The sequence below is a fragment of the Synchiropus splendidus genome, chromosome 6 (assembly GCF_027744825.2).
Source record: "Synchiropus splendidus isolate RoL2022-P1 chromosome 6, RoL_Sspl_1.0, whole genome shotgun sequence".
In the NCBI taxonomy this organism is placed as follows: domain Eukaryota; kingdom Metazoa; phylum Chordata; class Actinopteri; order Syngnathiformes; family Callionymidae; genus Synchiropus; species Synchiropus splendidus.
The window spans coordinates 11,218,678-11,246,334 of record NC_071339.1 but is presented as its reverse complement, the minus strand read 5'-3'; the positions used below and the strand labels follow the sequence as shown (position 1 = coordinate 11,246,334).

The window sequence follows — 27,657 nt, the reverse complement described above, 5'->3', positions numbered from 1 at the left end:
CGGAAGAGCAGAAGAAGCAAGTGGAACACCGGACAGAGCAGAGCGGGAGGAAAGCCGCGTGACTGATTGAGCTATTGAGTCCAACACCTCAAAAATGGACAGAGTCATCCTCTCCATATTACCTATACTGGTGGCCTGAGCGTCTAGTTCCTCCTGCCAGCCTTTCACCACTGCTGGGTCCATGTTAATGGCCAGATCGTTTCTGTCACGGGAACGAAGGGACGAGGGAGCTAAAGCCACGTAGGAGGACGTGGTGTAGGACCCAAGTGCAAGTGGTTATAGGCACAGGAGGCAGGAGGGAATTATAAATAATATTTAATAGTTAAACAAACTAAAATAGAACAGAAAGCGTCACCGAACCGGGAAGAAACAGAGCAAACGCAGAGTGTAAAAACAGTAATGAAACTAACAGAAGTGGACAAAAATTAGTAAAAAGTCAAAACAGAAAGCGTCACCGAACCGGGAGTTAAAAGAACTTAAATCACAAATGAAACCGAGAATAAACTACAAAAGAAAACCAAGGAACACGCGGCAAACAGCAAGAAACCAAAAACACTAACTCAGGATAGCAGGGTTAAACAATGTAACAAAAGAACTAGCAAGCGCACAGAAGTAAAAGCCGAACACAGGGAGAGAGACACAAGAACCGCAGAAGCCAAACACAGGGAGAGACACGAGAACCGCAGAAGCCGAACACAGGGAGAGACACGAGAACCGCAGAAGCCGAACACAGGGAGAGACACGAGAACCGGGAGTTACCACAGGGGATCGAGAGGAGTCCAAAATCACAGGAATCACCACAGGGAACGTGGAGACACACAGGGACTAGGAGAAGTGGCAGGAAACAAAGACACAACGATCTGGCACACGTTGCTGGAGCCCAGCTGTTTTTGAAGACAGTAATCAGGGTGTAATGGGCTCCAGCCGTGTGCCAAAGGAGCAGAGGGAGAGAAGCAAAACCAGGACTCTGAGCCTGGAACCGGAGCCATGACACTAAAATTTATCACCATCTCCCTCAACTTCCTTACATACAGTGGTTCTCCTCCCACCACTTTGCGAAATGGTCTGCCTGGTCCCTGTACTCAGCCTTCTCTCCACCCTCCATACACCACACAATCGCCGTGTCATCTGTAAATTTCTGCAGATGACATGACTCGTCGTAGTACTGGAAATTGAAGGATAATGTGGTGAAGAGAAAGGGGGACAGCGCAGTTCCCTGAGGGGCTCCGGCGTCACATGTTAGAGGACCAGTTTTTAGTTGGATAAAAAGAACAACAGTAAATATAGATTTTGATTCATTCTGTGTACACCGTGATACTTGTAAGACAAGGAACAACAGTATAATTCAACAGCTTGTTGATGAAACTTTATTTGTTGGCATCTTGACAACAAAGACAGTCTGCAAGTCAGAGTGACAGGAACCTCTTTAATAGATTCTCATTGAGTGGGTTGATGCTGATGATGACTTGGTAATAGATGCTCCATAAGCAGATCCACCTCCCAAGCTGCTCCCAGAAAGGCCATAGCCAGTGGAGCTGGATGATCCTGCATCAGACCAAACACAGAGTTCTCGTCAACGTTGACTAATGCAGCTCGGGTGAGAGACGCCTGCTGTCACTGAGTGACTTACCACCTCTTCCAGACGACTGCTGCACACGGACGGTGGCGTTGGCCCCTCCACTTGCCAGTCTAATATTGGAGTCATGTTTTGTTAGAGTTTCATTTGTTCATTGCGCTGTGGTCATTCAAAACATTCCACACACCTGGTCTCCTCTCCTTCCAGCAGCTTCCTGTAGGTGGCGATTTCAATGTCCAGAGCGAGCTTGACGTTCATCAGCTCCTGGTATTCCCGGACCTGGCGGGCCATATCCTGCTTGGCTCGCTGCAGAGCGTCTTCAAGGTCCTTGATGCGCAGCTTGGCGTCCCTCACGGCCAGCTCCCCACGCTCCTCAGCCTCAGCGATCTGAGCCTCAAGTCCTGCCCTCTGAAAACAATGTGAGCCACAAGGTCCAGAGACGGCCTCCACACAGCTACAGTGTCAAGGATGAGTGGTCCTGCTGTACCTGTCCTTTGATGGCTTCAATCTCATTGGTGAGGCGGGCGATCATGCGGTTGAGCTCAGCAATCTCAATCTTGGTGGTGCGAAGGTCCTCGCCATACTGACCAGCAGAGGACTGCATCTCCTCAAACTAAAGGTTCAACACAGGGATTTAAGCCTCAGTGCAGGTCCAAGTGCAGATCATTCTGGACTTGAATTGACACCACACCTTCTGCTTGTACCAGGTCTCTGCCTCGGCCTTGCTGCGGTTGGCGATGTCCTCATACTGAGCACGCACTTCAGCGACGATGGAGTCCATGTCCAGGTTGCGGCTGTTGTCCATCTCCACAACAGCAGACACGTCTTTGATCTGTGCCTGAAGCTCACGAAGCTCCTGGGGTCAAAGAGGGAGTCAATGAAAGATCCACTGTGATCAACATGCATCTGGACACAAACAAAACAGCAGTGTCCCATTGGTTCCTTACAGCCTCGTAGACAGCCCTGAGGAAGTTGATTTCATCCTGAAGAGCATCAGCCTTGGCTTCCAGCTCCACCTTGTAGAGGAAAGCAGCATCCACCTCCTGAATTGAAACATGATTTTCAATGAACATTGTATTCATCTGAGGTCCAGCAGCTTCCTGGTCATCACTGTTTGAGTCCTACCTTCTTCATCAGCACAAACTCATTCTCTGCTCCGGCACGTTTGTTGATCTCATCTTCATACCTGTCGACACATAGACATTCTTAGCGCTCCTCTTCTTTGATAGTTGTTCAAATTCTTCAAAGGCTCACTTTCTCTTGAAGTCCTCCACGATGACTTGCGTGTTCCTCAGCTCTCCGTCCAGCCTGGCCCTCTCGTTGCCCAAGCCATCCAGCTGCATGCGCAGGTTGGCAGTATAGGCCTCAAACATGGAGTCAATGTTGGAGTGGGGGGTGGTCTGCTCCTGAAGAAGCTTCCATTTGGTCTCCAGCATTTTGTTCTGCTGCTCCAGGAAACGCACCTTTGGAAACACAGGACCAAAGAAGATTTGAAATGTCAACACAATACATTCCTGAAATGAACAACAGCTACCACAAGAGCAGCAGTTCACTTTTCTAGAATTCTGTCCCCAGTTACTTTAGACATGGAGAGTTGAGTGACCAACCTTGTCAATGAAGGATGCAAAACGGTTGTTCAAAGACTTGATCTGGTCTTTCTCCTGGGTCCTGACGGTCTGGATGTGGGGGTCAATACTCAGGTTCAGAGGGGCCAGGAGGCTCTGGTTCACTTGGACAGCAGTAATTTGGGGTCCAACAAAGGCACCTCCTGCATTGCCAAATCCACCAGCGCTGGAAGACATGCTAAAGCTGGAGCCGGAGCCGTAGCTGGAGCCTCCACTGAAGCCGGAGCCAACACCGTAGCTCGTCCTGCTCTTGACGGAGTTGCTGCCCACTGGGCCGGCCAGAGACTTCTTGGTGCTGCCACCAGAGACAGAGTACGACTTCCTGACGGTCATCATCTTGGAGAGCTTGAAGGCTGCTGCTGTTGAGAACAGAGGTGTGAAGAGGAGAATGAAGTCCCACTGACTCTGGAGCTGCTTCCCGCTGGCTTTTTAAGGTCTGCTGAGTTAGTGGGAGGGTCCTCCTCACAAATGCACCTTACCTTTACCCCTCCTCTTTCAAGGGTCAGTCCTGTATAGCCAGACGACCCTGTCTTCAACCATCTCTTGAAGGCAATTCCTCTTAAAGCATGTCAAACATTTGCTTCATACTCACTGCTGTGTAATGTTCATTCCAGTTTTAAGAGTTGACAGATTATTATGCGCTGTTATGACCAAAGCAGTATTTGTCCTGAATGAAAGTGAAGACATCACCTCAAGTTTCATGGTAATATTCATATTTCTGATAATTATTTCCACAGACAGAATTCCAGAGATCCTGCATCGCTGACTTGTTGACCGGACAGTCAGGAATGTTGAGGAACGGCTTTCAGAAATTTGCATTACAACAGCTCAACTAGATGAAGCATCACCTCAACATATACTGCATTTTGAAAGAATGACATTCATCTACTTCAAAGTAATTTAATTTCAAAATGACCCCTTGCAATATGTAGCCCGTTATGCAGTTCTTCTGTCGCCTGTCGTCTGTCTTCTTCTGTTATCATGTGATTTATCTGTTAGCAAAATGAAAGTTTAGATTGAAGCAGCACAACTGTGTTTTCTTTCTCTCTCTTTGCCTCATTTTTGTCATCAGTGCAAGGAAGCAGGGGCTTTTCTTTCCTGGTCATACAGAAAAATCTAACCCAAGAGTAGAAAATGATGGCCCACGACGACCAAGGGAAGGGCCTCCCTAATGTAGCTCCCCAGCAGTAGCTGAATCGATAAAAATATGAGAGCGGGGGGTGTCATTTTTCAGCATTGAAAAAAGGGCGGAGCTGCGTACCTGTCTTCTTCTCAGAATGATAAAAGTGCCCTTTCTTCAGCATTTTTTTCCTTCAGTCAAAAATTCTTGAGAAAGAAATTCGCTCATCGGTTCAAAGGTATTTTGGTTTTTGACTGAGCATTTATTTGAGTTCTTGACAGAAACAACAACAATACAGGTGGGAAGCGAAAAGAGAAGAGGGAAGGGAGGAGCAGAGACTGTTGGAGCTGAACCTGGGGGGGAACCCAGTCATGATAAGGGTGCATGGCTTATACAAGGGGACCCATACACAATTCGTCCTGAGTACAAAGGAGGAATTAAAAATGAAGAAAGTAGGTGACACAAGGAAGAGGAAGTGCTCCTGAAAGGAAAGTCGAAGACTGGGCACATGTCAGCAGTGAGAGACTCAAACATGAGCAGAGCTGCAGAGAGTGACTTCCACGCAGAAATGATCCACTCTCTTGTGAATACCTACACCTGGTTTACAAAATGGCTGCTGCGAATCTTCTGTTTAATGCCTTGGTTTTGGAAAAGACCTGTGACTCCTATTTCTTTAAATCACAAACACATTAAATGATGAAGCTTTCATGTTTCATGTGCTTTTATTTTGTTATTTCCTGTTTTCCTGCGTGTTGTTTCCATTTCCTTCGTTCCGTTCAACTTCACAGCAGCACAGCTGGAACCCATCCGCTGATCAAGCTCCGCTGATTTCTACACCTTGATTCCAGTCTGCGCTGCCAGATGGTTACTTTGCGTCCACTCGGAAAGATCTCCCTCTCAAGACTTTGTTCCCTAACGTGTTTGATAACTTTTTATTGTGAATGCGTGTCTTTTCTTCCGCCTTCTTGGTTTCTTCCTCGTTTGTTTTTCTGCCCTTTACTATTAGCTTTGTGCTTTGTGTGAGTGTTTCTGTAGCTCACCTTTGTTTTCTCTTGTTGGCTTTTCTCCTTGTGTGTGTGTGTTTATTCCACCACCGAGTGCTTTTTGTTGTTTGGGCCTCGTGAGTTTATCGAAAAGCGTTTTTGTTGTCGCCGTTATTTAGGTTTGACTTTAATTCGCCTATTTTCTGTTGCAGGTTTTTCCCCGTCCCTGAGTGTTTCCCTCACTCTGCGTTTTGGTGTTGACGCCCTTAGTTTCCTCATTCCTGTTGGTGCCCTGTTTTTCTGTATTGTCTGTGTGTTAAACCTTGTTAAAGCTATCCTTGTTGTTCCAGTCCTCTGTACACCAGCAACGATCATTGTGTTTGGGTCTATTCTCCTAAGCCACCATGATAGAAGCAAAGTATTGAAGACAACTATCATCTGTTTTCTGTTCATACACCATGAGCTAAAACAGCATGACATGGGTTTGTAGTTGCCTCTAGTAGAAAATATATTTTGATTCATTCTGTTTACTTCTGTAACACTTGTAAGGCAGGGAACAACAGTGTCAATTAGGAGCTTGAAACTTTATTTGTTGGCATCTTGACAACAAAGACAGTCTGCAAGTCAGAGTGACAGGAACCTCTTTAATAGATTCTCATTGAGTGGGTTGATGCTGATGATGACTTGGTAATAGACGCTCCATAAGCAGATCCACCTCCCAAGCTGCTCCCAGAAAGGCCATAGCCAGTGGAGCTGGATGATCCTGCATCAGACCAAACACAGAGTTCTCATCAACGTTGGCTAATGCAGCTCGAGTGAGAGACGCCTGCTGCAACTGAGTGACTTACCACCTCTTCCAGACGACTGCTGCACACGGACGGTGGCGTTGGCCCCTCCACTTGCCAGTCTAATATTGGAGTCATGTTTTGTTAGAGTTTCATTTGTTCATTGCGCTGTGGTCATTCAAAACATTGCACACACCTGGTCTCCTCTCCTTCCAGCAGCTTCCTGTAGGTGGCGATTTCAATGTCCAGAGCGAGCTTGACGTTCATCAGCTCCTGGTATTCCCGGACCTGGCGGGCCATATCCTGCTTGGCTCGCTGCAGAGCGTCTTCAAGGTCCTTGATGCGCAGCTTGGCGTCCCTCACGGCCAGCTCCCCGCGTTCCTCAGCCTCAGTGATCTGAGCCTCAAGTCCTGCCCTCTGAAAACAATGTGAGCCACAAGGTCCAGAGACGGCCTCCACACAGCTACAGTGTCAAGGATGAGTGGTCCTGCTGTACCTGTCCTTTGATGGCTTCAATCTCATTGGTGAGGCGGGCGATCATGCGGTTGAGCTCAGCAATCTCAATCTTGGTGGTGCGAAGGTCCTCGCCATACTGACCAGCAGAGGACTGCATCTCCTCAAACTAAAGGTTCAACACAGGGATTTAAGCCTCAGCGCAGGTCCAAGTGCAGATCATTCTGGACTTGAATAGACACCACACCTTCTGCTTGTACCAGGTCTCTGCCTCGGCCTTGCTGCGGTTGGCGATGTCCTCATACTGAGCACGCACTTCAGCGACGATGGAGTCCATGTCCAGGTTGCGGCTGTTGTCCATCTCCACAACAGCAGACACGTCTTTGATCTGTGCCTGAAGCTCACGAAGCTCCTGGGGTCAATCAAAGATCCACTGTGATCAACATGCATCTGGACACCAACAAAACAGCCCATTGGTTCCTTACAGCCTCGTAGACAGCCCTGAGGAAGTTGATTTCATCCTGAAGAGCATCAGCCTTGGCTTCCAGTTCCACCTTGTAGAGGAAAGCAGCATCCACCTCCTGAATTGAAACATGATTTTCAATGAACATTGTATTCATCTGAGGTCCAGCAGCTTCCTGGTCATCACTGTTTGAGTCCTACCTTCTTCATCAGCACAAACTCATTCTCTGCTCCGGCACGTTTGTTGATCTCATCTTCATACCTGTCGACACATAGACATTCTTAGCGCTCCTCTTCTTTGGTAGTTGTTCAAATTCTTCAAAGGCTCACTTTCTCTTGAAGTCCTCCACGATGACTTGCGTGTTCCTCAGCTCTCCGTCCAGCCTGGCCCTCTCGTTGCCCAAGCCATCCAGCTGCATGCGTAGGTTGGCAGTATAGGCCTCAAACATGGAGTCAATGTTGGAGTGGGGGGTGGTCTGCTCCTGAAGAAGCTTCCATTTGGTCTCCAGCATTTTGTTCTGCTGCTCCAGGAAACGCACCTTTGGACCAAAGAAGATTTGAAATGTCAACACAATACATTCTTGAAATGAAGAACAGCTACCACAAGAGCAGCAGTTCACTTTTCTAGAATTCTGTCCCCAGTTACTTTAGACATGGAGAGTTGAGTGACCAACCTTGTCAATGAAGGATGCAAAACGGTTGTTCAAAGACTTGATCTGGTCTTTCTCCTGGGTCCTGACGGTCTGGATGTGGGGGTCAATACTCAGGTTCAGAGGGGCCAGGAGACTCTGGTTCACTTGGACAGCAGTAATTTGGGGTCCAACAAAGGCGCCTCCTGCATTGCCAAATCCACCAGCGCTGGAAGACATGCTAAAACTGGAGCCGGAGCCGTAGCTGGAGCCTCCACTGAAGCCGGAGCCAACACCGTAGCTCGTCCTGCTCTTGACGGAGTAGCTGCCCACAGGGCCGGCCAGAGACTTCTTGGTGCTGCCACCAGAGACAGAGTACGACTTCCTGACGGTCATCATCTTGGAGAGCTTGAAGGCTGCTGCTGTTGAGAACAGAGGTGAAGATGTGAAGAGGAGAATGAAGTCCCACTGACTCTGGAGCTGCTTCCCACTGGCTTTTTAAGGTCTGCTGAGTTAGTGGGAGGGTCCTCCTCACAAATGCACCTTACCTTTACCCCTCCTCTTTCAAGGGTCAGTCCTGTATAGCCAGACGACCCTGTCTTCAACCATCTCTTGAAGGCAATTCCTCTTAAAGCATCTCAAACATTTGCTTCATACTCACTGCTGTGTAATTTTCATTGCAGATTTAAAAGTTGACAGATTATTCTGAATGCAACTTTATGAAAATTTTACATCATGGAAATCATAAAACAATAAACAATATGAACATTTAGAACATTAGAAGTGTTTACAACAACCCAATTTTTGCAATCACAGCTCCAAAACAAACAAGTTGCTGATGGTTGTGACAGTAAAATATACATTTCAGAACAAGACAATGCAATGTAAACATATCAGTCGTGCAGCTGTCTGCATTTGAAGACTTGGTCAGACTTGAGGATGAAGCAGCAGCTCCCAGAATCCCAGGCACCGATGCTCGTACATTCCGTCTTAGGCTTAGCGTCATGAGAAGGAGGATAGAATAGTACTTCACTACTACACTTCATTTCTGCCAGCCACGCCTCACTTGACACATACTGTACAACGTAATATTACTCCGTATATTTATCCACAACACATGCACAAACATACAACTGACATCCTCAGGCAATTAGATGTGTACTGGCAAAGTGAGGTGCAGGTATTAAAAAATGCTTTGTTATGGACAAAAAATCACAGATATTCTTCTTGTTCATATGGAACATTATGTTTGATGTGGGCTGGAAACAAATGTAAACACACATGCTCATATGTACAACAGAAAACCAAGGTACCACTCATAAAAGCCGTTACAATGACTTCAAACCAAATAGAGAGAGTGTAAAGGTTGAGGCCAAAAATGGAACCGTAGGCGGAGCTGATACACCCAGTCTGCATGCCTCATCCTTTAACTTTACGTTGATCTACAACACGCTGAACTCGTTCACCACATTCCTTTCCAAGCAGTAAGATCTTTTCTGCTCCATAATCACAGATATTTTGGTTATTATTTAGCAAAGACAAAAACACTACTGCCAAGGTTTACAAACCCAGTCTTATTAATGATGCACCGTCATTCTTTCAGTTCATCTTTTATGCTGTGTGTGTATTAACTTGCAATTATTGAAGAAAACTACAGACAAAAGCAACAAGATTCGACTTGTCATAGCTTTTTAAACCCTTTGTACTCATTTATATGCATTAAATGGGGTAGTACGTTTTTTTATTTAAGAATAAATATTGCCATAATCCCACCATAATTTCCTGATATTACAGCAACTTCTTCCAAACCTAATGGAGGAATATAGTGGCATATTTGGATCAAACTGGAACACAGAAACATTCTCAAAACACAAACTGCATTCAACCTGTAAGTACAAAAATAAAGTCTGAAGCTAACTCAGTGGGAACATTAAATACATGTCTGTGTTTTTACAAATCCATTTTGTCGCAAATACTCCACTGAAGTGGGAAGAACCTGACTTGTCTTGATGTGGAGAAACAGTTGTGTGGTCGAAATATGCTTATGTTTATTTTAACCCAATGAATATTGTCATTTATTTAAATGTCAGAAAAGCACAGCAGGTCAGTAGTCAACTGCAGATTTAAAATCGCTGGAACTTATATAAACTTTCAGCTTGCAGTCCCTAAACTTGTGTTGGACATGAGGACTACATGCTGCTTTGCAGTGAATGTGTCCAGGTATGCAGACGGCAGTCTGTGACATGTCCTTGTCGTCACCTTCACTCATAACAGGAGAAACGGGTCCTTTCACCAAATAGCAGGGGGGTCGGAGAGGAAGATAAGGGAGGGCATCTGTTCTCAGTGAGCCGAAGGGTGTCACCGCTTGGCTTTTTTGAATTCTTTTTGACCTGCATGACAGGATTCAAGGTGGTGGCCTGAGGGCCTTTCTGAAAGAAATGTGGACAGTGAAAGTGGGAGGACTGTTTGCTGAACCTCCCCCTCGGCCAACAAGGCCATAAAAGCAGGCTGAGTTTGCAGTCAAACCCTCAGAGGCACTTGGCTCTCCTTTGCACTCTGCACATCTTCAATCCTTGACGAAGAGTTCCGCCGTTTCTGCAACATGTCCACCAGGAAATCTTACTCTGTCTCTGGCAGCAGCAGCATGAGGTCCATTGCTGGTCCAGTTGGCGGCTACACCATCAAGAGCAGGACCAGCTATGGTGTTGGCTCTGGCTTCAGTGGTGGCTCTAGCCACGCCGGTGGCTTTGGCTACGGTGCTGGCTTTGGCATGTCCGGCGGCGGTGCAGTCATTGCCCCTCATATTACTGCTGTTCAGGTGAACAAGAGCCTGTTGGCCCCTCTGAACTTGGAGATCGACCCCCACATCCAGGCTGTCCGAACCCAGGAGAAAGACCAAATCAAGAGCCTCAACAACCGATTTGCTTCTTTCATCGACAAGGTAAGGTTTCCCTGATATCCACCATTTAGCTCGTGGTATCACCTTTTCATTGGGAGCCAAAGTCCAACAGCTTCTTCCAGGAAGTGTTGCAGTGTCGTGGAAAGTGGATTTTATGATGGTCCAGCCTTTAAAAAGAGTCACTCAAAAGTGAAAAAAGTGATAAAGAACATGTTGATGCAGTAATTTAAATTTTATTGAAAGGTTGTCTATAGTTCTGCTGAGCAAACGTACTGGCAAATATTGAAAAGAAAATACACAAAGAGAGCGACCATAAAACTCACAAGACAAATGGCGTGGCAGTCCTATAGGAGTCACTTTGTCTTAGATAATGTGCTGCACCTTGTTTTTATGGCCTCTGTTGAAATCATGGACCAAAAGCAGAAGGTGATCGTCACACATCATCTTTGAAAAACAGGCTCTAGGAAGAGAGAAGAGGAGAAAACAATCAGCAGAATGGTTAAAATCATCAACTCACTTTACAGACATTTTATTCCCAACAAAGAGCTGGCGATGAGTAAAACATTCCTCATCTTCAACCACTTGGGTGTGTCCCATCAGATAAGACACCTCTGCTCTAAATTGCTGTGGAAAGCAGATAACACAAATTTACAACACGCACAATGGCTGTCATTCATCATGGTCTGAGATTTGAACATTAGACAGGTGTAGCTGTGACTCACATGCCACTCATCTGTACAAGCCTTACGTTATAGGAAAGAGTTTCAAGATGGTCTTATGTCGTCCTAGGTGCGTTTCCTGGAGCAGCAGAACAAGATGCTGGAGACCAAATGGAAGCTCCTGCAGGAACAGACCACCGCACACACCAACCTTGACGCCATGTTCGAGGCCTACATCTCCAACCTGCGCAGACAGCTGGATGGGCTGGGCAACGAGAAGGTCAAGCTGGAAGCAGAACTCAGGAACATGCAGATTAACGTTGAGGACTTTAAGAAAAAGTGAGTTGAGATTTTCATGCAAAACGCCAGAAAGGAGATGTTAAACTGGTGTGTTTGCCGACAGGTATGAAGATGAGATCAACAAACGTGCAGCAGCAGAGAACGAATTTGTGCTGTTGAAGAAGGTCAGTAACAATTAAAAAAAAAAAATGCGAGGAATCTGGATTAGAGATGTCTGTGATCTGACACTAAAATGCTCCTCTTCAGGATGTGGATGCAGCTTACATAAACAAGGTGGAGCTGGAAGCCAAGGCCGACGCTCTCCAGGATGAAATCAACTTCCTCAGGGCTGTCTACGAGGCTGTGAGTGATGCGCCACGATGCTTGACATGTCGGAGATGCAGGCTGAGATGACGTCATTTCTTCATGGGATGATTTATCATCCGTCTAACAGGAGCTTCGCGAGCTGCAGTCTCAGATCAAAGACACCTCTGTCATTGTGGAGATGGACAACAGCCGCAACCTGGACATGGACTCCATCGTCGCCGAAGTGCGTGCTCAGTATGAGGACATCGCCAACCGCAGCAAGGCCGAGGCAGAGACCTGGTACAAGCAGAAGGTGAGCGAGTGAAAAGCTTTGGCTTCATGAGTTTCCATTCCTCTTCTCAACCAATGTTTTCCCCTGCAGTATGAGGAGATGCAGACATCCGCTGGACAGTACGGTGAAGACATCCGCACCACCAAGAGTGAGATTGCTGAGCTCAACCGCATGATCGCCCGTCTTCAGAACGAGATCGCAGCTATCAAAGGACAGGTAAACCTCATGAGAATCCAGTTCATTGATGCACGGTGAACGGTAACTCACAACTTACTTTCTGCAGAGAGCCAACCTCGAGAATCAGATCACTGAGGCTGAGGAGCGTGGGGAGCTGGCAGTGAGGGACGCCAAGCTGCGCATCAAGGACCTTGAAGACGCTCTGCAGAGAGCCAAGCAGGACATGGCCCGCCAGGTCCGGGAATACCAGGAGCTGATGAACGTCAAGCTCGCTCTGGACATTGAAATCGCCACCTACAGGAAGCTGCTGGAAGGAGAGGAGACCAGGTGTGTACTTTTATGTGAACTCAATGAGGAGCAAAGGTTGATGAAGGAATGCTATATCACCTCTGACTCTTGATGCTTTCGTATCAGACTGGCAAGCGGAGGAACCAACGCCGTCATTCACGTGCAGGAGTCCTCAGGCGGTGCAAGTGAGTTACCTGGAGTCCTGTTGAGTCGTAGCGGTGGATTTAATATCCTGCTATAACACCTTTCTTTCTCCTCAATTCAGACTTCTCCAGCGCCAGTGGGTTCGGTTTCAGTGGCGGCATGGCAGGCGGTTCTGGTTATAGCTCTGGTGTCACCAAGACCAGATTGTCATCAAGCAGCAGCAGCTCAAGAAGATTATTGTAAAGCGGGGCATCAAGATAACATCGTCATCACAAGCCTGTGTACATTTACTGACTGCTCTGATATACTTGCCATCCTTGCATTGGGGTGTTGACAACAGTGAAGCAAGCAAATCGCTGACACATGAAAAGGTCGATTCACAGATCTGCAATGTTTTAACACTCAACAATGAAGTTCAATTTCACTGCCAAGTTTGTGACAAACGCTCCACTGCTTGGATGCCCACACCACGTCAGTGCCAGATTTATTGAACGCACTTTTGCTCATTCTTCAATAAATCTTGTAAAGTAACCACTGCACTTGTTTTTCCTCTCCAACTTGCTACTCATAAAATGGAAAACGGACGTCAAACTGTGCCTTCTAGTTGGTGCAGCAGGCGGTGAGCACCAACCACTGTCTCACTACTGTCAGTCAATAATCTTCGTCCACAACTTTATCTTAACAGCCAAAAAAAAAAAAAAAACAGAAAAAAAAATAAAATAGCCGCTCACATGCACTTCCTTTCTGTCCAGAACTCAATTTGTCATATTATTATTATTATTATTATTATTATTATTATTATTATTATTATTATTATTATTTCACTCTTTCTTTGGAAGTCCCCTCCTTACGCAAGCAGGAAACGCTTCCATGGTCACGTGTCAGTGACGTGCGCAGGATCAGCTTTCAGGAGCGTTACACTCGTTTATGACTGTGAGAGGAAAGCGCCTCTCGTCAACCTTCACAACTGAACTTTCCACCACAATATATGCATTTCTGTAGAAAGGTTTTGCTCTCCTCTCACACAAATCATTTTGTATGTCAGGAACCCTTTTATTTCTTCATATATCGTACACATTACTAATCCGATCCGATCCCAATGTATCTTTTATGCAACATGCACAGCGAACCAAAGTTCAACGCATTCGTGAAATCAACCGCACGGTGGTGCTAGAGTATCATGGATGATCCTGCAACCAAGCGCAACTCCATTAGATGGAGCTAACGCAAAAGCTCAAGCTGTATGTCACTTCAACGATTGACTGAGTATCAACGTATAAATCAATACATTATGTTCCATCAAATCTATTGATCAAGATCTTGACAACATAAACAGTGCAATACAAAGTAGTTTGAATCATTTTCAGGTATCTCAGCTGACTGAATGAAGCAAGAGGATCATAATGATTCAACAAATGTGCGAAAATAAGGATCAATTTAAGATGACATGTAACCTGTGTAACACGCAAGTGCTGCTTTTAAACTGGGGCCATCTTCCTGAATCACATTATCATGCTGTAAAACGCTATAAATTGCGGCTCAATATTGTAAACATTGCTCAGTAACTGATGGCGACTGGAACACAAGTGTCCTGCAGTGAGTAGTTACCCAACATGTGTCTGATGGGAGCAATGGTGTTGAGGTAGCTGAAGGTGAGGCAGGCAGACGTTGGGAGAAAGATTACCGTCCCCATAACTGTGACGTGGAGCCACTCTGCTGTGGGAAATGATGAATGCCTCGGCTAAATTTAAACCATGAGAGCTCAAGCTCCACACTGTCATTCTAGGGCACAGTCGTAAGACTTATCACCTGGACTGATAAAACGTGGGGTGCAGATGTTTCACACACTTTCCTTTTATGAACCGCTGGACAAAAACATTATTTTCTAACTGCTAACTATTAGCAAGTTGTCATGGGAACAGGACAAACAATACAAATGTGTCTGGAGCAGCAGTTCAGTCCAGTGATACCATGGTGCAACAACAAAAGCAAATAGTCATCATCATCATCAAGTATAACTTCTTGATTCTTCAGCCACTGTAAGTCAGCCTCCTTAATCTTCATCATCCTCCTTAGACATATTGATCCTCCTCCAGTCCTCACAAATCATATCCATTGACTTCTTGGAAGTTTTCCTCATCTCCTTTTCACCTTTTGATGGGGACGTAAACCTTCATCTTCTCAGCATCAGCTTTTTGATCATTAGTTTGTCTAGTATATAACCACAGGACAATGACTTCATTCAGTCTTCAGTTAAGTCCAACTTTCTGGTTCTTATGGTTTAATCTCAATGCATAGCTCAAAGTGACAATGATTCGTGAAGACCTGAAGAATAAATATTCTGTCCGATTTATCTTGGCACAGAAAAAAATCACAGGGAAAAAACCCCAAATGAAATACTGCAGTTACATCAAATACTACCAAACGACCAGGATGTTTTCAGTTGGACACAAACTAACTTCACATCAAATGATCGATTGACATTTTCTGTTCTAAATCCAGGTGGATGAGTACGAGGGATGGTGTTGGAGGGATCAGCAGCGGTGGCAGGTCATTTTATACCCTGCAGCTCAAGGCTTATTAGAATGTCAATGGTGCAGGAAGCTCAGATAAATGATGGCCGCCTTTGGCATTTAACTCTCATTCATATTGAAAGTGCAGTCGAGGAGATGCTATTTTTATGGGGACCGTTCACTCATTTCCAAAACAATCACTGTAAAGGTTGAAACAGCTACATGATGTAGAACCTAATATAGATGACGTGGTCAATACCACCGTCGCGGATGTTCATGACTCGTAATGTAGAAATGTTTTTTTTCTGGACGGCAGAAGTGTCAACGAAACTACTATAGTATGCATATTATATTTGACAGGAAGACTTCCACATTTTAAACATAGTCAGCTAGGAAAGTTGGATTTGGTGTTACTTTAATCTCTCCATTGTCAGGCATTATACTCCCTGCATCTTCACCGTGCCGAAACACATAAATATGCCCGAGTGCTTGGGGTCTCATGTCACATTTCAGGTGACACCTCTGAGATATGCCAAAATTGAACTCGGCTGTTTCTATTAAAATTAGGAGAGAGAAATATTAGCCACCTGAGTAGCTAAAGTTCAGTTGCCAGTGACCTTCCAAAACAAGCATGTCCACACCTGAGAATACAGGTGCCAAAGTGAATTCCAACACATTTGCGCTGTTGCAAGTTAAATAAGGTCAGGTCAGGTCATGGTTAACCAATCAGAGCACAGATTTTTAGGTGACGTGCAGAGGGAAAATTCATCAACAAGAAGAAGCAATCCATTCTGAGCCTTCAGCGTTGCATGCTCGTGCATCAGGCTTTCAATAGAGGTACATGTTCCATCTTCCAGGGCACATCCTGATGCCATGAGCAGCACGTCACTTAAAAGAAAGACAGAGGCCATGTGTTAGCACTCCTTTCGTTCTGCACAGAACAAAGTGTCACTTGCTTTTAAAACCCCCTCAAATATATATATATATATATATATATACATATACATATATTTAGCTGTCATTGAACTTTATTGGACAATGAACTACAGCAAAACAATGCGTAAAATATAAATAATTGTAATTTAACAGCAGTAACCTGTGATTTCACATTCTAAGCTTTTTTTCATTTCATGAGATCATGATAGAAGTCAGGTGTGGTGCGGCGTGCATATATAACTTACATTTAAAAAGATGACCCACTAAACAATACAATGTGTTAATGTTAACTTCTAACTATTGTTTATTCCACATTGTTTTAGAGCTGGTAAGGATAATCTTAGAGCTTGAAACGCTGCCAACATGGCTACCTGGTCAACATTTTTCTGTCCTACAGAGGAAAATTCTCATTCATCTCAAGCACATCTGATACATCTCATCCATGAGATGTTTATGACAGGCTCCATTAGCTAAGACAGGAAAGCGACAAGAAGAAACATGGCTAATGTGCCACACTGGCTTCCACAGCACATCTGGCTGCAGCGGCTTCAAATAGTGCCGGGACGAACGGTTGAGATTTACTGAAGCACGGAGATGAATCCAGTGACCCAGGAAATAATGCCGAGGTTTTTGGCATCATATATTTTCTGAATTGTAGGTGAGAAGACGCTGATAGAGGGGAGAGGAAGGCCAGTGATCTGCTTGACAGGAAAGTGATGAACCCCGTGGAGTGTGAAAAAAATTCTGCCTGCTGAGAGCTGCTCAAATGGTCAGCAGTTCAAGATGGAAATTCAACACATATGTGTGAGTGTTTCATTCTGCTGGATTAGAACCTTAATCTGTAATGTAAATAACAAGTAGTATGACACAGCTGTTCTCAACATCCTCCTCCAGAGATTTGACAGGAATTCTACTGGGGCAAACATTTTTTTAAACACGTGCTAAATATTTCTGTGTATGCTTACAGTTACTTTGGTGTGAATCATGTAAAGAATACACAGCTTGTATTAGCAGAAATGATGTAGCAGGCCGGCTCATATTCCCGTCATAACCTAGCTCATTCAAGCTGCAGTGTGTTTCCATAAAGCTGAGCAACAGAGCAGAACCACCGGAAACCATGAGGGGCAGTGTCGCTGTTACTATCCGATACCTAGCTCTAATGAGAAATTCTCCATCCTCCATTCGCAATACATTTAATGGCCTCACCGACCAGCTCCTACAACGCTGCCTCCATTTTCCTCTTTTGTGCAAGAGGTACATTATTATAAGTCTCCTCAGCACTGAAAATAAGGGATAACAACTATTAATGTTCTAGTAGAGATAAACTGAGGCACTGATATAATAAAAAAGCAGTTTGTCTGCGCTTCAAGGTGAAAAACAACTTGCCTTTTCTAGTTTATAACCCAATGTCCCAGGGGTGACGGTTTATATAAACTCTGATCTCCAAGAAACGATATTTCAACAAGTGTAAAAAGCCAGACTTTGCATTTTGTTTTATTTGATGTTGGATAAAAAAGTAATTTCAAAACACACCTGGACCATATAGTGTCCCTCAGTCCTCGGAATGGACCTGCGTTCAGCTGATTTATGTTCAATACTAAAGAATATGAGGTGTATTGCATGATGACAGTACAGCGGTACCTCGGTTCTCGACCACAATCTGTTCCAAACGGCCGTTCCAGAAGCGATTTGTTCGAAATCTGAAATCCGAAATCTTCTTCAAAATCCGAAGCAGTCCGAGACATTGTAAAACTGAGGTACCACTGTATTTTGTTTTAATATTTTTGTCTTCAGATGGGACTTTTGCAGTCCACATCCTTGTTCTCAAAACATGTTTCTTCCAAATGTTTTGTGAATTCATTTTCCTTCAGTTATTCATATGACAAACATGAGTGCAATGCAAAAAAGAAAATATGGATTGACTTAAATAAAGAACGAGGCATTTATCATCGATGATAAAGGCCAACTTTAGAAGACCATAACTGGGGAAAATCCACTCCTCGTCAAAGCTAGGAAGGAAGCCAATGACTTCGCGAAAAGAAAAACGAGAGAAGCACAATCTTTGAAACATATACAATCACCTTCCACGTTGTTAATCCAGCTCTGCTAACCAGAACTGAAACTATGACTTGAGTTGAATACGCAATGAAAAATGGTTGTTGACAACAAATGACAGATTCTGAGTGAAAAGTCGCATACATCCAGTACTTTTGCCATGACCTTGACTTGAATCAAAACGGCAGGAACTCCGCTTTACTAGCTCATATTACTCTAAAAGAAAGAGAAATTAAATCCGATAATATGAATTCACTAACCTGTTCAGTTAATATCATTCCGCCTCACTGGTTGAACTGCGAGCCGAAGCACCTGTCTGTATCCCGCGTCTCCCTCCGCGGACGTCGCGCAGCATCAACTCATCCTGCAGAACTGGGGAAGCGGAGTGGTTCATCACCAGCTTTATGTCTTTTACGACTGTTTTTAAATACCCCGCATTGTTTTACCGAGCTGATATGACAATTTAGCACGCATTTTGTACGACTGAAAACATGGGAACCTTTGGAGCAATACCGTGGATTTTACAGTATATAGGACTTTGTATTCAACTAAACGCAGCGGTGCTGGTCGAACACGACGATGTGGACAATCATGTTTATGGAAATGGTAAGTTTGAGCAAACTCTTCGGTCTCTGGAATGAAATTCATTCATTTAATGCTGGTTTTAAAAGAACTCTACGAACTATTTTAAATGCTGTTCTTTTAAAACTGCGCCATTTCAGTACATGTTATAAATGTTGTGTAAATTCATTACGTTTGGAAAACTATTTAAAAATGTAAAGTTTGATTTTAAAGCAAAGCTGCGTGAAGTCCTGAAGAGACCTAAGAAGACACCTGCCAAGAATTGCTTTCCTTTCAGCAGTTACATTTATGAAATATTCAGTGAGCACAGACTAGGGGGGCACCAGCTGGCAGAACCAGGACCACCATGGGTTTTTATCTCCCAGTCAGAGCTGGATGGAGCCTCTGATAATGGAATTTGAGAGTCAATGATGAGGTTGATATGATGCGCTAGTATGTGGGTTAGACTGTTCAAACGTTATATTGACAGTTATACTCCTCCCCCTTGCACATGTGACCAGATTTCATTGTCTAGTTTTCAAGAACTTTTCCTGACGTGCATAAGATAAGAATCCAAGCACTGACGATATGAAGGAAGTCTTTTCAGAGAAGAATCGCTGTAGTCAATGTCAAAAAATGTTTCACATCACATTACCGTCGGCGATCACATGCCTCCATACATTTTTTAAATTGGTATTGCTGTTCACCAATACAGTGGTACCTCGGTTTTCGAACGTCCCGGGCTTTGAACAAATCAGAGTTTATGTCCTGTTGTGGGCTGGAGCTGGGACAGGGATGAGGCGAGTCTGGGACAGAGCGTGACTTGGTTTATGACTTTGTCACAGCCAAACTGCACAGAAGCGCACATTCAGAGCTGGACACGCACCGGGCACCTCTTCCCTTCTGGAGAGACGTCACTCACTCTGCAACCCCTCCCACATGCAGCGGCCACACACATAGAGGAACAGCGCACCTGCAGCAGACACTCTACATTCACTCCTACAAAAGCCTGTTTTAAGGCTTGGAACGCATTATTTCTTTTTCCATTCATTGTAATGGGAAAAAACGATTCAGATTTCCATCAACTCACTTCTCTAACGGCCGTCTGGAACGGATTGTGGTCGAGAACCGACGTACCACTGTATGTCCAACAGGGGTAGCAACCCAGAGTCAAAAGTTAATGACGATGACAAACTCCAAAATTAAAGGGCAAGGAAGAAGTATTAATCCTGTTGCTCTTGCACAAAAGAGGAAAACGGAGGCAGCATTGTAGGAAGCGACTGGAGGATGGAGAATTGTCACTGCCTGATCTGGTTCGCCTGCCCGATCTGGTTCTCAAGTTCCGGTGCTGGAACTGGAAGTTGGTAACGCACAAGTTCTATCAACTGAAGTTTACTGGTAAATGCATGGGGATACGATTATATTGCGCAAGTCTGTGATTATTATTATTATTATTATTATTATTATTATTATTATTATTATTATTATTATTATTTAACTGTCTACTTTTAACATTTCAATTTGTAAATTGTATGTTTTCATCTGTTATTCTAGTTTTTTAAATCCAGCATTATTGAATCAGTAATCATTTTAATCTTCTCTAATACAGCACATATGACCGCCACAATGTATTGCTTCTGATACATTACATTACATTACATTAGTGAATGGGAAACATTTCTCCTGACATTTATGTCACATAGATTTATAAGGAGCAAGAGTGAGCACTTCTGCCCATTTATACACTTCCGCTGAACAAGGTTTATGCATCGACGGACCGGATCATTCAGTGACAGACTCAACTGTGACAGACTCGACTGTGACAACATGACAACATCATTATGTGAGAAACACTTGCACAGTGGACACTCACGCATGCGTGTAGTTGTCTTTGGGTCCACATCAGGTTTGGTCTAAGTTGAGCTGCACATGTGCTTACCTGTAGGGATGGGCGATGACCGAAAAAGTTATCGCGATAAATGTTGTCATTTTGGCGATAATGATAATTATCATGATAAATAGATTTTCAGTCCATGTGTTCGACACACTACAGTCTCTCTTGAAACAGTTTTGTGATGAAACTTATTAGTGGAGTTCTTCTCCAACATCAATATTTGTTTATGTTTAAATATAACACTTTACTAAGTGTGGTGATGAGAAATTCAATGTTTCATGTCTCTGGTAGAAGCCGCTCGTGTCTGACAGACTGCTCTGCCAGCTTTATTTAGGGGTTAAATTGAGCCGTAAGTCTGCTGTATCTCATGTCCAACTATGGACCAGTCTGGACACATTTCCTAGATGCTATTAAAGAAATATTAGAAATCATGTGAATAAATGATCATTTAGTCCTATTCTATTCTCCAAATCATACAAACTGTCATTCCTTTGTCGTGTATGATGAAAAACCTTTTCACAAACCATTGAAGATTCCAATTGAAGGTTTCACTATAACTTTGACTGCTTTAGAATTTGTTGATGGTCCCTAACTGATGCCGTGGTGTAGTATTAGCGCTGCCTGTGAGAGAGTGATCCATCCATCCATGATCAGTGAACCCTAAGAGGACGCCGCGGTCAATATTGGAGCGGAGGTCCATCTAATATCGCAGAAGCACCAGCGCAGCAGGAGACCTGCATGTGTTGATATGAACCTATGAGGACATCTCCATCTAATAAAATAAACACAGATCCAGAGACTCAGCGTCGACCAGTGTCATTATCAAAGGTTCCGTGTATTATAAATAAGTTTTAAACTACGATCGTGAACCAAAGTCCACCACACTCTCCACAACTGTCACACACCGGTGTCGGCAGTCAAACATCACAGAGCTGGAGAGCGCGGCGCACCGTCACGGTCTCGTCATGATCACGTGTGCAGGTCCAATGCAGCGAGTTAACCGCGTGTTTATCGAATTTATCATGAGATGCAGAATTGTCATAGTGGATATTGTGTTTGTGTTACGATAAGTTATCGCCCACAGCTACTTTACCAGTAAACTTCAGTTGATGGAACCCGTGTCGGGTACAGCAGCACTGCCCCGCCGATGGTACTGCTCCATTTGGCTCATATCCATAAGCTTTGTGGAAACATACAGAATCCTCCTTCTCTTTGACTGGTCTCCCCTTATTGAAGCATTTGAGTCTTTGTGTGGTGCAGTCTTCCCTGCTCTGGTGCTTGTCATACCTTTCTACACTCCTTTGCTTTAGAGAGCATTTCAACCGAAGACCAGTCAGAGCAGCTTGAATTGCTAAATCAAATCTGTAGCCATGTGAAATACAGACTCAATGCTAAGATCAATACTAAGTGTGATGACTCAGTCCAGTTCTTCGGTTCGAGAGCATCACTTTCAGTGTGTGGGGGAATGTACCAATTTATTACGTGCTCTAAATGTCTGGAGAGGTCTGCTGGTGCTCTGCTTGGTGTCCTCCTAATGAGCACGGTCAGCCAGGCTGCTTTGCTTTGGCTTTCACTTTAATAAGGCTCTGACAGTGAGAGGAAGGGAAGGCGCATTCTGCTGTCATGTTGTCAGACATGTCCAACAAAGCCGGCGAAGTTGAGGCCTGAAAACATTCTTGGGTCAACGTCAGAAAAAGGTTATGAGCTTCTTCTTTTGAGATACGTGGAAAATAGTGAGGTGCAAGTGGTTTTCTGTACCAGCAAATCCATCAGAAAATATGTGAGTTTCGCAACATTTAAAAAATATTGCATGTGAATACAGTGCTCGAAGAAGTGAGATCGCATTCAGTTGAATACATTTATTGGAGTCAGGATGTAGGTTGTGATGATCATGTTCTGAAAATATATTGTTGTCATCAATTGAATAAATGTGAAACTCACAGCTTGCTTCCGCGTTTCTCAGTTTGAATACAAAATACAGCCGAGCCTTTTTTTTTGGAACAAGTTCGTAGTGAGACTGTTTGGTGGGCTCATTCTCGTAACTGGTTCTCTGTTTGCCATTCATCACCACCAGTTTCTATCCTGTTGCCGAGCGACCCAATCACTACCGTGTTCACGTGACCAGTAAAACACGTGACTACAAGGCGCTTCGTCATTGGCTGAAAGTGGAGCCAGGAGCATCGTGGGAACTCAGAAAGTAGTGGCTTGCAGCCCCGCTTGGGAGCGTAACACTCACAAAGGAAATTCCAGTCGGGCTGGAATTTAAATAGAAATCGAATTTAACTGAAAATTAAATCAGACACAAGGGTGAATCGAAATCGCAATTTTTAAAAAATGATTTATCGTGCAGGCCTACTCTAGAATTGCCCCTAGTTGTGCATGTGTGTGCTCTGCGATGGAGTGGCCTCTCGCCTGATGACTCCAGCAACCCTGAACCGGACTAAGCAGTGGTTAATTGACGATGTATGTATTTTTGTCGTTTACAGAGCATGTTACGAACAAAATTTACCCCGGGATTAATGAAGTTTTTCTTATTCTGATTCTGAATTTTCATTCATTCTCCTAACAGATGATGTTTAAAAAAATAATTGAGAATCAATCAATATCAAACAATATGAAAATAATTATCATGATATTATTTTTATGCCATATCACCCAGCTCTAGTTGGTATTGTACATACTGTAATGAAAAACTATCAGGAGTCCCTGTCCCGCACTTCAGAACTGATCACACACGCATGCACAGCTGCACACAGACACACTGCGGCTGTGCTACTTTGTGATCGTACACTCTTGGAGGCAGCACAAAAATAGCCTGTGAGTGTTTGTGTGTAAGTGTCCCCGGAGTGATGAGAAATTCACTCCTCAAGTTCAGAGTTTCGGTGGCAACAAGCCGGACAAGCTTCCAGACTGCTTACCCAGCTCACTCTCTCCTGGCATTGTTTTACCTCGCACCTCTGCTGGAGGATGTCACATGAAGGGCTTATTTCCCCGAGGAGCCACTTTTGCAGGAACAAGCACTCTGGCTTTCAAGTTCCGGACATGTTCATTAGCTTTGTTATGTGTTTCCCATTTTCAGAGGAGCAGAATGAGATGGGTTTTTTGGGCTTGTTTAGTGCCAGTGATTATGGCATTCATTACAATTTCATAATGTTTAGACTCCAGGCTGATCTTCTGCAATCACTACGGAGTTGTTTTTAGACAGCTGTTGTGTGTTTTTTGTTCATCAAATTAGAACTGTAATTAATCCCAGAGGTTCTCTCCGAAGGTTATTCTCATGCACCAACTGTAGCTGTTTCTATTGACAGAAGAAGCTGAGCTTAAATGTAGGCTGCATGCCGATGCTGCACGCCACAGTTTTACATCTCTTCTGAAAGTTACTGTGTCTGTACTCTCTATGAACATGATGATACAAAAATTATACTGCATTTTAAAACATCAAGGTTTCACCAGCATAGCAGTATCAAGTGTGGGGCTGATCTCATCCGGTGCATTTTTGAGGGATTGGAAATTGGTCATCCAACCAGTGTGGCTTTCCTGTTGTCTGAAATTGGGCTGGGATGATGTGACCGCAAATCAATATCACGATAAATTGGTGCGCGATAAATCCACCTCTCTTTTTTGTAAATACAAGTAACATCTGACTTAAGATTGGGATTGTAAATCAGATTGGACGCAAGTCAAATGCCATTCAAAATAGCCGATGCGAGGGTTATAGTTACTACTGTAGTGACACAATGCCGGGCTGCTACGTGCTGCGGTGCCATTGAATACAAAAAAATAAGCATCCACTGACCGTGGACGTAAGTGGAGCAGGTCGTAAGTCGGATGTTACTTGTAATAGGAAGCATGGTTTGTGAAAAACATGATGGTGTGGTGTACAAGAGCTACACCACATCCAGTTTCACTGGAATACTGCATCCCTCAGTCATATTGGTGGTGTTCAACCAGCTTCTACAACCCCAGAGGAAAGATACTGAGCTGCTCTGTCTGAGTTAACCTTGCGTGGCTAACCGCGATTACCATCATCTAAGTGGGTATGAGTTTGTGGTATACATTGCCTCAAAATACTGTTTGATTTGGGTCTGAAAAGAAATGTTTGTAGCATTTATGGGACGTGTTTTTGATTGCTTGTTCTGTTGAGCATGTTCCTGAAAGCATCTGTGGTGCCTTCAGGGGGTGAAAGATTAGATTAGATTTGACTCGATGCCTCTTATTAGTCCCACAGTAGAGATTAATTTTGGGATGTTAATATCGCGAATGTTTACCTCCTGAGTTGCACTTTGGGATAGCACGCTGTAATAGGATATTTATTCTGTTTTTCCTCGGGTCATAAATTCTTGGGCAGTTTTATTTGTTTATTGTTATTAATTGTAATTTGTTCATATATAAAGTTTTTGTTTCTCTCAACGTTGTTCACATTTATTTTAAATAAAGCAATAAATACACATTTCCAGAGCCTCAAATAATAATTCTTTTAGCCAAAATTGTAAATCCATGAGAAATCTCTTCTTCGACTTGAAATCATTTTCTGATGAATTCAGCTTGAAACAATCATTGTGTTTGGTGTCTTTGATCATGAAGATCTTGTGAATAGCTGTAGCTTGCTTGAACTGTTTTCAAAGGTCACTTGCACCTGTCTTGTTAATCAAAACAAAGAGCAAAAGAAACATGCACAGTTAAGATGTGTGAAATTGCCAGTTGAATTAAATTGAGTTTCCTCTGTTGAGCCTGTCTTCCGGTTCAGGTACTGTGTGAGCTTTCATTTAATAATTCAACTGTGTGGTTCCTCCTGGAATGGATTCTCACTCTGGCTCAGAGCAATATGGTGAAAATGTCGGGAACCATCCTTTTAAAAATGGATGTCCAGCAGCCGAAACAATCACGGCTCCTTGGTCCTTGAAGATGATCGTGGCATTGTCATGAACTGCTGTGTAAATAAGACTTGCAATGGAGAGTGAACAGATTTCTTTTTTTAGATTCACCTGAAAACAGAGTTCTTTTTAATGAGTTATAAAATAGATTTCCAGTCACTCTGCTCTGATTTAAGTACTGAAACACTTGGCCGCCTGCAGACTGAACTTGTTTGAAGCCGACAGAAGTCCTGGGGGGGGAATGGAAGCTAGCCAAAACAAAGTCCTCTTTAATGTGAAAGGTGAAGTGTGGTAAAACAAGGGGTAAGAATCATCACTGGTGCTGTGGTCTGTGATGTTGCCTGAAAAAGATATATATATATATATATATATATATATATATATATATATATATATATATATATATATATATATATATATATATAGTTGTCTTGACTCAGTAAGTAAATGAAAAATCTAGTCATAAAAATGATTATTTTACATGCTTGAAATTCAATGTTATACAATGTTATACAATTTTTATTCACAATATTTCGTTCTTTCTTACATTATAATCAATGCACACATTTATGGTTGTGTTGTTGCATATACAGTACATACAAAATAATAAACTGAATAACAACCACGTTTTTGTAAAAAAAAAATCTTTTTAAATCACTGTGTTTAGTTGTCTAATTGGCCTAACTAATTTTGTTTCCTCTCACTGATTCTGTCCAACATTGTGGCTCTAATAGCTACAGAAAATGAATCTTATTTAGGATTATTTGTGGGAAAAACTGTCATCACATCTCAAGTGCCTCCACCACCAAGCCAGAGATACATACTGTGGTTGAATTACAGTCAGATCAGGCTGCAGATCGTTCATAGTGCAATAAAGAGAAAAAAAAAACAAAAAAAAAAACAAACAACTATGTGCAATAACAAACCACTGAAGTTGTCTGGATCTGGATAAGTGCCACTTTCTATCATTACGCTCTTTTACTGCTGCTACTTGTGTATATACTTTTTATTTAATTTTTAGTGCATGCTTGATTGTTTTTTTTTTTATATATATTCTTTTGTACATTGTTTGCACCAAGGGAGTAGCGCTCAAATTTCGTTGTACACTGTACAAGGACAATAAAGGCTATTCTATTCTATTCTATTCTATTCAGATCAGGCTGCATTCCAGGAGATGTATTGAGTACAAAAAAAAATCCAGCGTCAACAGACTGCACGCTCCATGTCGCCACTCAGGAATTAGATTTTAGGGTGCAGGATGGGTCCTATAGATACGGCTTTAGTGGAAGGAGAAATTCTGAGTAGGTGCAGCGCACTAAGAACCATAACATTGCCAAGAACGAAGGCCCATTCATGCTCCCTTTATGTACGGAATTGTATGCGTACTCACTTCCATACGTTCTTTACACTGCTGTTCACCAATATGTCAGCTCAGGGTCAAAAGTTTATGACTACAACAAACTCCAAATCAAACATGACAAATGTTAAAGAAATATTAATAATGTACCTGTTGGCAGTGTTGTAGGACGTGGTGGTCAGTGTGGCTGTTGTGTATGTATCGCGACTGGAGGACATAGAATTTCCAGCATTGTTATGTCTTTTTCCTGTCTTATTAGAGCTGCGTACTATGAAGTTACAGCCACACGTTTGCTTGTGGAAACGCAGAGCACTGACAGAAGGCTGCATCCAGATCTGTATGGAACGTTGAGCATAGATGGGGCTTGGGTGGGAGCATGAAGAGTGACACTTGCAGGTTGTCTGTGCAGGCTCGAACACTGGTGTTGAATTCATCTGCACTTAGCCACCGGACATTTGCTGCGTTCACATGGACCAATGTAATCGGAACAAAAGCCTGATCCAAATGAAATCACCCAGTTGAGCGTTTTCCGAATGAGATTTCCTTCGTATCAAGAGGGGTGGCTCATGCTCACTGTTGATCGGATTCTCTCTTCACATTTGACTCGGATAGTATCTTTTTGCGTCATGAAAACAGGGATTAAAGTTTAATCTCAGATCGGAAAACATTCAGGAAAATGTGCCCATGTGACCGCAGTTACTGACAGTCTCTTAAATGAATCTCGATTGATGGTTAACTTTCGGTCAGATTTTCTCTTTACATCATTGTGGGCAAAAAAAATATCTTTCTG

At 43.4% G+C, this 27,657-nt stretch overlaps 4 protein-coding genes across 4 annotated transcripts in view; 2 read left to right on the top strand and 2 right to left on the bottom strand.

Moving 5' to 3' along the window:
- Nucleotides 1-1,407: 1,407 nt before the first annotated feature.
- LOC128760309 (keratin, type II cytoskeletal 8-like) lies at nt 1,408-3,537 on the bottom strand. The gene is made up of 9 exons (XM_053867609.1): nt 3,184-3,537; nt 2,831-3,039; nt 2,702-2,762; nt 2,524-2,619; nt 2,268-2,432; nt 2,064-2,189; nt 1,764-1,984; nt 1,631-1,689; nt 1,408-1,545 (listed from the first exon to the last, which is right to left on the bottom strand). Exons 1-9 carry the CDS (start codon nt 3,535-3,537, stop codon nt 1,427-1,429), a joined length of 1,410 nt encoding a protein of 469 aa, XP_053723584.1. The 3' UTR covers nt 1,408-1,426.
- A 2,398-nt stretch (nt 3,538-5,935) lies between these two features.
- LOC128760311 (keratin, type II cytoskeletal 8-like) lies at nt 5,936-8,032 on the bottom strand. Its single transcript, XM_053867613.1, has 9 exons — nt 7,679-8,032; nt 7,335-7,543; nt 7,206-7,266; nt 7,028-7,123; nt 6,790-6,954; nt 6,586-6,711; nt 6,286-6,506; nt 6,153-6,211; nt 5,936-6,067 (listed from the first exon to the last, which is right to left on the bottom strand). The coding sequence occupies exons 1-9, from the start codon at nt 8,030-8,032 to the stop codon at nt 5,949-5,951; spliced, it is 1,410 nt and encodes a 469-aa protein (XP_053723588.1). The 3' UTR covers nt 5,936-5,948.
- Nucleotides 8,033-10,152: 2,120 nt separating this feature from the next.
- LOC128760335 (intermediate filament protein ON3-like) lies at nt 10,153-13,208 on the top strand. The gene is made up of 9 exons (XM_053867652.1): nt 10,153-10,574; nt 11,322-11,530; nt 11,595-11,655; nt 11,738-11,833; nt 11,925-12,089; nt 12,159-12,284; nt 12,352-12,572; nt 12,660-12,718; nt 12,799-13,208. Exons 1-9 carry the CDS (start codon nt 10,236-10,238, stop codon nt 12,918-12,920), a joined length of 1,398 nt encoding a protein of 465 aa, XP_053723627.1. The 5' UTR covers nt 10,153-10,235; the 3' UTR covers nt 12,921-13,208.
- Nucleotides 13,209-18,542: 5,334 nt separating this feature from the next.
- LOC128760336 (V-set and transmembrane domain-containing protein 2-like protein) overlaps nt 18,543-27,657 on the top strand; it is a 20,661-nt gene continuing 11,546 nt past the window's right edge. Inside the window, exon 1 of the mRNA XM_053867654.1 lies at nt 18,543-18,787. Within this exon, the coding sequence (XP_053723629.1) occupies nt 18,673-18,787 (115 nt within the window). The 5' untranslated portion in view covers nt 18,543-18,672. The remainder of the gene's footprint in view (nt 18,788-27,657) is intronic.

Excerpts from the sequence above, each read along its gene's own strand:
- LOC128760309 (XM_053867609.1), bottom strand. The coding sequence starts at position 3,537 with ATGATGACCGTCAGGAAGTCGTACTCTGTCTCTGGTGGCAGCACCAAG. Across the intron at positions 2,763-2,830 it reads GTGGAGGACTTCAAGAGAAA|GTATGAAGATGAGATCAACA; the intron begins GTGAGCCTTTGA and ends ATGTGTCGACAG. Across the intron at positions 1,546-1,630 it reads GCAGTCGTCTGGAAGAGGTG|GATCATCCAGCTCCACTGGC; the intron begins GTAAGTCACTCA and ends GGTCTGATGCAG.
- LOC128760311 (XM_053867613.1), bottom strand. The coding sequence starts at position 8,032 with ATGATGACCGTCAGGAAGTCGTACTCTGTCTCTGGTGGCAGCACCAAG. Across the intron at positions 6,955-7,027 it reads TCAGGGCTGTCTACGAGGCT|GAGCTTCGTGAGCTTCAGGC; the intron begins GTAAGGAACCAA and ends GATTGACCCCAG. Across the intron at positions 6,068-6,152 it reads GCAGTCGTCTGGAAGAGGTG|GATCATCCAGCTCCACTGGC; the intron begins GTAAGTCACTCA and ends GGTCTGATGCAG.
- LOC128760335 (XM_053867652.1), top strand. The coding sequence starts at position 10,236 with ATGTCCACCAGGAAATCTTACTCTGTCTCTGGCAGCAGCAGCATGAGG. Across the intron at positions 10,575-11,321 it reads TTGCTTCTTTCATCGACAAG|GTGCGTTTCCTGGAGCAGCA; the intron begins GTAAGGTTTCCC and ends ATGTCGTCCTAG. Across the intron at positions 12,719-12,798 it reads GGAGTCCTCAGGCGGTGCAA|ACTTCTCCAGCGCCAGTGGG; the intron begins GTGAGTTACCTG and ends TCCTCAATTCAG.